Source organism: Pleurodeles waltl, chromosome 3_2 (assembly GCF_031143425.1).
Source record: "Pleurodeles waltl isolate 20211129_DDA chromosome 3_2, aPleWal1.hap1.20221129, whole genome shotgun sequence".
Taxonomy (NCBI): Eukaryota; Metazoa; Chordata; class Amphibia; order Caudata; family Salamandridae; genus Pleurodeles; species Pleurodeles waltl.
Window position 1 is genome coordinate 69,291,692 of NC_090441.1, and position 12,866 is coordinate 69,304,557.

The window sequence follows — 12,866 nt, forward strand, 5'->3', positions numbered from 1 at the left end:
TGCCAGGACAGAAGGTTCAATGGCGAGAGAATACCCGGATGAGAAATAGCTGTCCCAGGGCTTGGGGAAGGAACTAGCCGCTTTCACCTCCCACCCCTACTTGTGTGGTTCCTTCTTAAAGTATATTTAGAGTCATGAAAGTGCCATGTCTGCACTTCTTCATCTTGAGAAAAGGGAAATAGAAACGTTCCCAAAAACGTGCATTGACTCATCACTGCCTGCCCTTCTGTAGCTCCTCTTGCAGTATGCAGACTAAGAAAGAGATGCTGCACTGAGATGAACCTCACAACCCCCTTGGATTTCTCAAGCTGCCTGATTGGTCTGTCTCTCCACTCTGCAGGGCTCCCACCATCACATCAGCTCTGTTTCCTTCCTAAAACCTTCCTTCTCAGGTCGAAAGGTAGTTCATTCAGCCACAGCTCACACACTGACCCGGTTCTGCTCAGAGCTCAGTCCCAGACCTAAAGCTGACATGAAGATCTCCCTGGCTGCTGTCTCTGTTCTCCTCCTGGCTCTCTTCTGCACTGAGATCCTGGCTGACACTGGTGAGTCCTGATTATTTCATTCTACACCATAGGTTCCTCCTCATGGCTCATGGTGACTGTCTCTGCACACCAGACAGCCTACCAGGCCTTCCCCAATGGAGGGAAGTGGATTAGTCCCTGTTTGGCAGGCGCCTAGATGCCGATTTTATTCTCAAAGACCCAGGGTGCACCTCTGTACCTCTGCAGCACAGACTGAGACCATTGCCATACTGAAACCTCATTATCGATAAAGCTGCAATTTACTGGAGGCTAGAACGTGAGTGCTCGTGTGCGCATGTGTGTATCTTTTGCAAGTGTGCACGTGTGTAAACCACACTTGTGTGTCTCTGTGTTTGGACTCAGGGGATCCTCATAACGATAATGTCTGAATGAGTCAGACGAACATCATTTTTGTGACCACCACAGAGCTATGAAGATGGGTCCCTTAAATGTGTTTAGGTATTTTAGAGTGAGTGTTAAGATGTGTTAGGAAAGAAACCTTTAGTGTGGTCTTCTGAATAACATGCCTCAGTATCCAGTTTGGCGTAGTTGCCTGTGGTTATGGAGTAAGGGAAAAGGGAACACAAGGGGGCGTTTGCACATCCAACTTCATAAAAACCAGGTAGGGGTGGTAAACCCTCCGAGTATGGTACGGTTTGGGATGAAGTGGGCCCTCACGTTATCTAATCTTGTGGTATTGGGCAAAATATTGACCAGTTCTCTTCCGCTTGGTTTTTGTCTTCTTCCATTGGTGCAGATCCCCCGATCTGCTGCCACTCCTACGCCCCCCGGAAGATCCCGCAGAGGCACGTCCAGGAGTACTACTTAACCAGCAAGGAGTGCCCCCTGCCAGCTGTTGTGTAAGTACAGCTTCTCGCTTCTCCCATTTCTGTACGGTGTTCCTCATAGCATAGGAGTTGTCCTTCATGGTCTTTACTTTCTGGTTAGCAGTTTAGTGGTTTATGATCATCCACTCACTTCTAGTAGAGAATCGGGCGCTTCACAAGTCTTTTCAAACTTTTCTTTCTTCTCAATCCTCTCAAAATCTCTACTCAAAACTTGATTTCCAAGAGAAATTTCCAAAGACTTGGGATGAATGGAGAACATGGCGAAGGAGGGGATGGAGATGAGTGGGGGGGGGAGAGATCTGCAGGATAAGTACAGGATAATTGTGCAGGAAAAGGGCAATTTTCATGTTTACAGGCAAATTACATTATGCAGTAAAATTTCTCAGTAGATTAATGCTGCAGGTATTGATGTTTCATAGTTTAAAAAAAAATATCTTTATTAGTTGTTCAATTCAAGTTACATATTTATATATCTTCATGAGAGCATAAAAGTGGCTGAATATTAATCTTGTTACATTGCATCTATGACACATTAACGACGATAACCACACTATCACCATGTTTCAATTATTCGGCAAACCATATACATCGCAAGGACCACTTGTCTCATCTTCCGTGGCTGCGCCCCTTCCTATGGACACCCATGGTATATGCATGTGTTATCCGGCTGATCGGAGCATACCATTATATGGAAAGGTGCACAGTATCGCAACCTGAAATAAAACTTCATTAGTCTCCCACCCACACTCCGGTCGTTCTTGCTGTGCTGTGTGTCATTGTTTTGAATGCAGGGAAGGGCAACCCAGCATTTTATACTTCGGACTGATCAGCATCAAAGTGGGCAATTGTATTGCTTCATTTGACTCATGGATGGCCTATATTGCACTTCTGTTGATCTGTGGCAGAGCGAGTTACAGGCTAATTATTCACAAACCAACCTCATATTCCAATTGGATTGCTAGGATTGGACAGTTCTTTAAGGAGCTCGTCATTCTGAAAAGCATGGCTGCAGTTAAAGGAAAAAATGTCGATTGTTTCAAAGTAATTTCTGAAACTACGGGCCTGGTTTAGAGTTTGGGGAAGTGGTTACTCAGGCCTTCATTATGACTTCGGCAGCTGCGGGCGCCATCATACCCCCAGTGCTGGCGGTATGATTGCCGTCCTATTAGGAATTTTCCACTGGGCCAGAGGACGTAAACAGCATTTCCGCCCGCTGGCCCAGCGGAAAACTTACCACAACACTGAAGCTGGCTCGTAATCGAGCCGGCGGCAATGTTGAGGTGCGTCGGGTGCAGGAGCACCCGTTGCACTTTTCACTGCCCGTAATTAAGGCAGTGAAATGCGCAATGGGGCTGTGCATGGGGGCCCATGCCGAGAGCATGGGCAGTGCATGGGCCCCCAGGGGCCCCCCGACACCCCATTCCGCCAGCCTTTCCATGGCTGGCGGATGGGGACTCCTAATCCCCAGGGCAGCACTGCTTGCAGCGCTGCCCTGGCGGATGACAACCCCCGGACCCCCAGGCTGCAGGCTGGCTGCAGACTGGCGATGTCGACGGTATGACCGTGCTGATCAGCCAGAGTCATAATGAGGCAGTCAGACCACCCTGTCTGCGGCAGTCCAACCGCCAGCCTCGTAATGAGGGCCTCAGTCACAAACGTGGTTTGGATATCCCATCGCCATATCACAATTCCACGATAGCCTATGGAACTTGTAATACGGCGGACGGGATATCTGTCACGTTTGTTATACAGTAACCCCTCTGCCAAACTCTAAATCAGGCCCAACAACTACACAGTTGTTGAGAGTCTTGTGACCCACCCTCCACTCTCCAAACCCTCCCCTCAAAAAAACAAAGCTTTGATGGAATACTAAAACAGAAAAGCTACAATCTCAGGCTGCAAACAGCAGAGATATAATTCAATCTCTCAAGCTGCATAGATCTTACAGCCATTTACTTTGAGACAGCAGTGCTGTATCTCTCGCTTTACGAATCTTACAGGCTCAAGGCTAACACAACACGGAGGTCTTTGAAAGTAGGTGTATGGTTTGATTTTAAGCACTGTCACCCCTCAAGTTACGTAGATCATATAGGTCAAAGCTATACACAGCAGACCTACACAGAAGGTACAAGTTCATGCCTCAGACAGTTGCACCTCTCACAGGCTCATGTCTAAAGTAGCAGAGCTATCGCTCAGGTAACACATGCAATCTGAGTCCTGTGATATCAGAGCCATCGCTTGGGTCACACACTGCAATAGATTGTGTGCTATATGAATGCTAATTACCAATAAAAATATCATTTATGTGACTCGTTAAAAATACCACAGAACAAAAAATAAGTGGTTGAGGATCAAAACTAGTGTCAACAATGATGTGAGGCCTCATCACTTGAAATCCAGCACCTGCCTTGCCTGTCCGTTCCGCACCTGAGTACCTTGGTACCATATACTAGGGACTTATATGGGGGCACCAGTATGCTAAATGCGGAGTGTGTGAAGTCACAAGCAACCAAATTGAGAGGGAGAGAGCACAGTCTCTGGGGTCCTGGTTAGCAGGATCCCAGTGAATACAGTCAAAATTAACTGACAGCATGCAAAAAGTGTTGGTAACCATGCCAAAAAGAGGGTACTTTCCTACACTTCCAATTTAATGTTTTTGCTTTACTAATTTTAGTTTCCAGCATATAGCAAATCTGGCTGTGCAGAGTTTATGAACCATAAGCCTTTAAAAAACCCAGTCTCCTCCCTAGAATTCTCTCCTTTCTTTCTATTGTGTAGACTGCTCTTTATCTGTCTGTTGCCCTCACACTCGCATACTCTCAATGGATGTCTCAGCAATGCCACAATTTTCCTATACGTGGTGTTTCTTCACGTCTGTAACCCCTTCCATCTCCTCAAGGATGGTTCTGCCATGAGGACCAAGTAGTGTTGGCACATTTAATCAAATTTAGCTAACAATATCTTCCTGGTAGGAATGATAAATGCATACTTTAAACACAATGCAAAGCTACAAGACCCATGATGCAAGTGTTCCAGATCCAGAGCTTGAAATAAGTTCAATGCAAATCACAAAAAATCTGATACTGCTCATTTGTGCCAATGAAGCCCACTCACATTTAGCCTTCGATCCTGAGAGAAAGGGGGGAGAAGTCCTGCTTCATTAGATTTGAAATGTTGGCACGTATGTGCAATCTGGGTAAAGTTCTTTTGATCCTACGCACTATAATGTTAGTCATTATCTTAGTGCCATAACCTTGCTCCTTTCATTCAAATGATGTCATCCTGACAAAGTAAACTGTCCATTCTAACTTGGCAGGTACCAGCAATCTAATCCATTTGTTGTTTGTCAACTAAGAAAATTCTCCTCACCTATATTTAACTACAGCAAAATATAAAAGTTGTTTGTGCCTTTGATTAAAAAATCTATAACATCACTGTTTGTTTGCAGTTCAGTACTTAAAATATGGGTTGACTGTAATCACTTTTTAGGTGGGGAAGACCTATTGCTTACAATGGACAGAGTGAGTTTTGAGTGCGGCCTTTGAGAACCACTTTTTTCCCTTGAACAGTCTCTTTTAACCATTCTCTTGAGACGTTCTCAATTATGTCTTGGCTCAGCGCCTTGGACTATTCATGTCTCATCTAATGCTGTTGGCTGTTTGGGTATATCCTCCCGCCTCTGCTCGAGTGTTTTCATTGAACTTCATAAACTTTAGCCCTCTCTGTCCTCTCCTGCTCGCTCCCTTATGTTTTTCTCACTCTAATGTACTAACATTAAACAGACCCATTGTCTTTCCAAGTGCTTGTTTACAATGTTTCTGTCCCGTGAGGAAGGGCTCATCCCCACATCCATGTCAAAGTATATGTCCAAAGTAAAAGTAACTATGTTTGTCACCCACCTCCGAACAACAGAGTTTGAGGAGTGTCTTGCTGTTAAAAATACACGAACTCAAAAACTTATAAAGACTGTTGAAAGAGTAGTTGGTCGATCTTATTCAGGCTCGTGAACGGTTGCTGCAGAGCTGCTGTGAGACTGCACCAAAATGTGGCTCCACCAAGCAGCTTCCTAGTAGGGAAACGTTGGTACATTGTTGTAAACTTCAGCATTACCAGACGGGTTTATCCTCCAGAGACAGTACTCGTCTAAACAACCACTAAGAAAGCCAATAGGTCTGGCTTTGATGTGTCAATGTATGTAAAATACGCATTTACAAATGCTGTTTGCATGCTTTGCTGCGCATTACATTTAAGCCCCTCAATGCTGGGGTAGAAAGTGGCAAAGGAGCATTGCTTTCTAGATGGAATGCATACAAGAGATTAACTGAATATGCAGGGGCAGAGCTTGGTCAGTATGATGGGGTGGGGTGATGAGCGTCAGATTTTCCGACAATCAGACTGGCATATAATGTTTAAATACATTATACCACACGCGGGGTGCATGAGAGGGGCAGAGGAAAGGGAGTTGAATGCGGATTGGTAGGAGTACTAAGAGAAGAAGCACAATATATGGTAAAATTTCCAATATTTTTTAGGCCTTTCAAAGCAGAGAGTGAGAGTGTGTGTGTGTTTTGTCTGTGTGTGTAAACATTCCTGCTGAAATCCAACTAACCTCTCACACTACCCAACTGAATACACAGGTACACAACTATCAGAAAATACATATACTAGAGGGGGTGTAACACCCTCAAAACACCCTTCCCCTTCCCCCCCAAAAGCTATGCCCGCTGTGAACATGACAAACAATGTGATGGCTGAGTGTACCTGTCAGATCTAAAATAATCCCTAATTCATTCAAATGGAGCCCTTCCTGGAAGGGAAAGTGATACACCAAGCAGCCAATAGCACACGATGAGAGAGTAATGGATACAGCCAAAGCCTACTCTGTAAGTTATAAAGAATTGGCAACACTACCTTATGCAGGGGGCTGTGTTATCGAGCCAGACATAAAAACGCAAAAGACAAAACCTGCCCCACTTGTGCTAGAATCACTAACGTAGATCCTGATAGTTAGATGATCAGTCGTGGCTTGCGCTAATTAAAAGGGGAGGGGTGGCACGCGCAGGGGGGAGTTGAGCTAAATTAAATTAAAAATAATAAATCTTTTTTTAAAAGCTTACCTCCACTCCTGCGCCACTCCTCCGCCTCTTCCCATCTCGCTGCAGGCAGGCACAGGCTCCCAGCCTGCCCTGCGCCAATCCTGACTCTGCTTAGAGCAGCATTAGGATTGGCTGGGAACACCCACCACAGGGGCTCCCAGGCTGACTGGGAGCCTGTGCAAGCACTTTCCAGCCCAGCAACTGTGTTGATGGTCTGGAGAGAGCCTTGTGCGCATGTGTGTTTGGCCGGCCCAAGACGGCCGGCCAAACCCACATGCACTCTGAGAGGGAAGTCTTTGCTCATTACCCCCTTAGCCCCACCCCTTTTCCCAAAAAACAATCATAAACACAGTGTATGATCGTTTTTGGGGAAAAAGTTTGCAACTGCCGCTACTGGTGGGGGTGACGCTCCTCTGCCCTTATGGAGGAGCCGCAATTGTAGTTGATGAATTCTGCGAGTTGCTTGGATCACCTGCATCAGAAATCTCTGACATTACCTATTTAGAAATTAAAATTTCTAAATAAAGACTGAAATGAAATCAAAGGGATAAAAAAGAGCTGACTCTAAAGATGCCAAAATTAAATTTATAAAAACTGTCTGCCAGTCCTTCAATGAAGCTGCTCCAGAATCCGGAAGAGCAGATTCCCTCTGTCCCAGCACTTAGAAGAACAGTTTTCTGCACAAACATTAAGCCAACACCACTTCTCTAGGCATAAGTTTAACTTTACACATTTAGGGACAAACCAGCAGCCTTAGTCTACTGAAGAAGAAACTGAAGTTAGGCAAACAAGTCATTTTACTCTTACGGCATTCGTGATTGTGTGAATCTTGTAAAAACGTTTGCATATATATTATACACTTTTACATATCGAAGTGTCTTTTATGCATTGTCTTCAGCACTGTGACGTTGACAATGACGTGGTCAGCTCTACAGAAAACCTTAAATTAATAAAGAGTAAGGCTATATGGTGTAATTCTGTTAATGCTAATGTAGTATTCTCAGTCCCTTGATGCTATGGTATGTTGGCACATTCTGCTTTACTGTTCACAATTCTTACAATTCTTCAATTTCCTCCAACGCAGATTCATCACCGGAAGACGCCGGCTGGTCTGCGCTGACCCAAAGAGCACCTGGGTCCAAGACTACATCCAGTACCTGGAACGGAGGTTCAACCCCGCACCGGCCACCTCTGCCTGAGAGCACATTCGGTTGTACAGTATCATGAAATCAGAGCCCAATCAATGACATCATTTCCTGCCAGAAAGAGAAACATTTAGATCAATCTTTTTCACTTTCATGGACATAATAATGTCCTTTTTTAAGAAAGGTTTCCAGTGTGGGAAAACCTGGGGGAAGCAGCAATGGTCCTTTAGACCACTGCTGCCCCTCCTGAGGTCACCTGCCACCAGTCACGTTGGGAAACCTTCCCCTTTGTGATTAATTTTTCACCCCAACTGAGAGTTCAGTAAGTTATCAACTGATTTGCAATTAGGAAAGGGAAACCCCTTCCTAACTGTGAACAGGTATGGGCTGGTTACCTATGAGCATCAGGTATGGGCCGCTTATCTATGATGAGCATCAGGTATGGACTGCTTATCTATGATGAGCATCAAGTATGGGCCGCTTACCTATGAGCACCAGGTATGGGCCGTTTATCTATGATGAGCATCAGGTATGGGCCACTTACCTATGATGAGCATCAGATATGGGCCGCCTACCTATGATGAGCATCAGGCATGGGCCACTTACCTATGATGAGCATCAGGTATGGGCCACCTACCTATGATGAGCATCAGGCATGGGCCACTTACCTATGATGAGCATCAAGTATGGGCCGCTTATCTATGATGAGCATCAGGTATGGGCCACTTACCTATGATGAGCATCAGATATGGGCCGCCTACCTATGATGAGCATCAGGCATGGGCCACTTACCTATGATGAGCATCAAGTATGGGCCGCTTATCTATGATGAGCATCAGGTATGGGCCACTTACCTGTGATGAGCATCAGATATGGGCCGCCTAACCTATGATGAGAATCAGGCATGGGCTACTTACCTATGATGAGCATCAGGAATGGGCCGCTTACCTATGATGAGTGTGGTTTCTCTGGCAGACAGTGTAAAAGATGTAATCTTGGATTGGGTTTACAGTACTTACCAACGACATTAGGAATCTCGCTCTATAGGCGATGCAAGGTTTTTTGCATTACAAGCTCAACCCATTTGCCAATCGTACTAACTTTTTGTTTCGCTACTCGACCCTTCTACTACTGACAGCAACCAGGACGCTTGCATTGTTAATCAAATATCATAGGCATATTCACCTCAGTTTTTTTTCTACAATACCTTTTCTACATCTAGTATATGTGAATCACTGCAGTCAACAACTGAATCTATCTTGTATCCCTCACTTTGGAGCCATATATTCAATAAATACATGTTTATCTTAATAAACTTGAAATAGTAAATCTAACTTTGGCTCATTAACCTTCGCTGTCTCTTCAAAATATATACAAAGTATCCCAGAGTGACCCATGTAGAAAATATGTGTGCATCTTCCAAGTTTATTTAAACTATATATTCAGTGAATATCATGTGTTTCACTAAATCAAGGTTTGTACTCAACTGCTCAAAAATCAAGCTGTGGAGTTTATTCTTTTTGTAGGGTTTTGACATCTTTGGCAAGCAGGTGTCTTTGCACAGGGAACCTGGTGTTGCCTGCTTTATCCAGACTGATGGCAACCATATTTTTCGCTTGGCTCTCATTTTGTTTACTGATTAAAAAGGGTGTGAGAGTTGTGTTTGTTGTATTTGTTCTACTTTCTTTGCTGCACAATGAACAGCACGTGATTTGTGGTGCTAGCTTGCACTGCAGCAGAAGCACATTTTGAAAAGTTTATTTTTGTACCTATGTATAACTCTTTATTGTGCAGTTGTTCTTTAAAAGTATTGCCACACACCCTAATATGTTACACATTTCGTTCTTTTTAGGTAGATTAAGTGATTTGCACCGAATCTCAGGACGTTGTGCTGGGATCAGAATATGAACCTGGTTCCCAAGTTCCCACCTCAGCACAGCTCTAGCCGAAAGGCCACATCTTCTCCCTATGTTCTTTAAAGTAGTCACTAAAGAAGTCATACTTACAAAATGTATACTGCACAAGTCATAGACTTGCAGCCAGATGTTTCTGAGTTTTATTCATAGTTATAGCTAGTCATTTGACTTGCAGCAAAGAATTGGTTACATGAGAAAGACTGATCATCTGATTTCCTTTTAACCCAATCATTTCATAAACCCTTTGAAACACCTCCTGGTCTGGGGAAGAGCATAAATAGGGGCACCCTCCATCCGAACACAGGGACAGATTTACAAGGCTCTAGTGCCACCTTACGCCACATTAGCATCATTTTTTTTCTTCACTAAAGTGGCTCAACAAGGCAATTTCCGACACACCAGATTTACAAAGTGGTGCAATGCGTTAATTGCGCCATTTTGCCTCCCCTTGCGCTACATTATGCCTTCACCAGGCATAATGTATGCAAGGGGGGCATTCTGTCGTTAGGAGGCCCGCAAAAATGGTGCAGTGAAATCTACAAGATTTCACTGCACCATTTTTGGTGTCAATTTTAACACCTGCCCAAAGCAGGCGTTAAATGGATACACCCATTGAGGTCAATAGGCCTCTTTGCACTTTGCTGCACTAGTGTCAACATTTTTTATGCTAGTGCAGCAAAGCGCCACAATAGCATCAAAAATGTTGACGCTATTTCCTAATGTGTGCCATGGTGCTCCGTATCGTAAATACAGCGCATCCATGGTGTCGTTAGGTGCTGGTAGGGGGGCGCCACTTTCTTGTAAATCTGGCCCATAGAGGCATGTCTACCAAACAATGCAGCAAATGATAAAGCCTTAGTAAAAGACCAGGAGGGTGGAAGAAAAGAATGACTGTAAAGAACCAGCTCAGTGAAGATTGTAATTAAGTAATCAGGGCATCATCAATTTGTCTCACTTTCTAAACCATTCAATAGTGTAAGAGGACACATGAAGCTGTGGACCATATATTGATCACTATGTACACAGAGATGTATATGATGTTGTATCAATTTCACTTAAATATAAGTTAGAACCACATTGTTTCTCAACTGAGGGGAGCTGAATGCATATATATATATACAGAAAGGCCCAGTTGGCGGCCTGTCAAACATTCAACATGATACCCACTGGCACTAAGTTCAGGAAATGGCCATATCGCTAACAGATCGAGCAAATAAGGTCACTGGGGACGTTTAAGGCTTTTTACCCAGGTGATCAGGTTCAAGAAATCTAACACTCAGTACATGCCTGACCAATGGTTTAAATCTGACCTTGCTCACTGGGCAACACTCTAATAGAACAAGGCCGGCCAGTGGTATGAAATGTGGCCTTGCTCATTGGGCGACAACAATACATGTTGCCATGTCTTTCTGTAATTGGGACCACCAGTGTCCAGAAACAGACTCTTCTATAAGAATGGCGAATAGCTGAGTTTCAAGCTGCAAAATGTGGGGGAAAGGAAGAAAAGGTCTGAAAGTGTCAATTATGAATGGTGCTTCAATGGACTCAAAGTTGAGTGGCACATGATGAAAAGAGCCACACCTGAACATTTAGCAGATTGGAGATCATGTGTGTATTCAAAACTACCTGATGTAGAGAGTGTGATTGGAGGAGCCAATGGTGCTACTGGAGATGGAGAACAACTCCTTCCCATAAAGAAAGAAGACTCACAGGGGATTCAGGACCTTGATGAATAATCAGTGGTGGATTACATGATAAACTGCAGGAGCCTTTTCCGAGCTGGAAGAATAGTGAGTTGAAAGACCAGTGATGAAAAAGTAAGAGCATAGCTATAACTATACATTGCGGGAATTCCCTGAAGTTCACCATAAGGATAATTCCCTGCAGGTTTTTCATCCAGAATGAGAATTAGATGGGTTTGCTCATGGCATTTACACAAATGGAAGGCACAAAGAATAGTATCTACTCCTCCCATCAAACAGGATGATGGCACTGGAGTTGTGCTAGGTGCTCTAGGGAGGGAAATGTACAGATAAATTTGACTGGGAAACGGTAGTAAAACATGAATAAATATCAATTGTAAAACATTTGCAGGACTCCTAGGAGTATGACATCCTTTTCCCAAAACACGAGGTATAAATGAAGCCACCTCCCAGTAACTAGTGAAGGAGCTAAATAGAAAACAAAATAGGTTCTGATTAACCATTATAGTTGATGGTTCACAGAAGTTTAAGCACAACCTTTCAAAGATGAATAGTACCCACTTCCAAGACCTCTACCCTTTTTTGGGTAACAATATTTGAATGCTGGTCACATAAGGGGATAACCCTGGCCAGGGTTGTATTCCTGTGACTGGATGAGATATGGGCTTAAATCAGATGGCCAACTATCAATTCTTCATCACCCATCTGCAGAGGAGGTGATATCACTTCATTTCGCATCATCCATCTTCAGAGGAAGCTAAACAAAAACACTTATTTTACCATTACTCATCTGCACGGAAAGTGGCATAACTGGATCTTCCATTATCCACCTGCACAGAAATTGAAATCTCTGTACTCCTATTCCCCCACAGGACCTACTTAATGGCAGCTTCAACATGGAGGTGCAGCGGACGTGCCACTGATGCACCAAAGGCATGCCAAATGCATGCCCGTCTGTTCCCATCTGCACCTGGACTGTGCCCAGCACAGGAAACCTAACCCATTCACACCTGCCCAGCAATACTCTGCTGTGCTCCACCGGTTGCTCGACACAGGACGGTACTCCACCCACTGCTGCCATGCTGCATCAAGCCCTATGGTAAAAGCCTTCACCTGCACCCACTGCCAGTTCTTCTATGGTCACCTACCCACACACCCCACACAAGCACCAACAATGCCAGCAACACCCCAACCAACACCACATTCCATAGGAAACCTGCACACTCACTCGCATGCATGCTACTCAGCACACAATCTCTCAGCAAACACATGTCCAAAATCTGGGACCTACTGAGTAGCAACGCACTGGACCGCTTCTTTCTCATGAAAATCTGGCTCAGCTACACATTAGCACCTGACATTACTGCAGCAATCGTAGCAGGCTACAAGATTGCACAACTGGACCACCCTCACTAGCCAGGAGGTGGACTCGTAGATGTCAACAAGGACTCTAGCAGGTGTTCAACATCCACAGAGAGCAATGTTCCCTGTAAGGCGCGCGCACGAGCGCACGCACCTTTCCTTCCCCCATCGCGCAGGCCCCTTTGGCAAGCGCGCACGTTGTTCCACCATTCCTGTACTTTGTGGTAGTTTATATGCCTTATCACGTTCTAAGCCTAAATAAGCCTTTTAGA

At 44.5% G+C, this 12,866-nt stretch overlaps 1 protein-coding gene across 1 annotated transcript; it reads left to right on the plus strand.

Moving 5' to 3' along the window:
- Positions 1–220: 220 nt before the first annotated feature.
- Positions 221–8,947, plus strand: LOC138286473 (C-C motif chemokine 5-like). Its single transcript, XM_069226767.1, has 3 exons — positions 221–545; positions 1,282–1,384; positions 7,553–8,947. Exons 1-3 carry the CDS (start codon positions 473–475, stop codon positions 7,665–7,667), a joined length of 291 nt encoding a protein of 96 aa, XP_069082868.1. The 5' UTR covers positions 221–472; the 3' UTR covers positions 7,668–8,947.
- Positions 8,948–12,866: the final 3,919 nt, after the last annotated feature.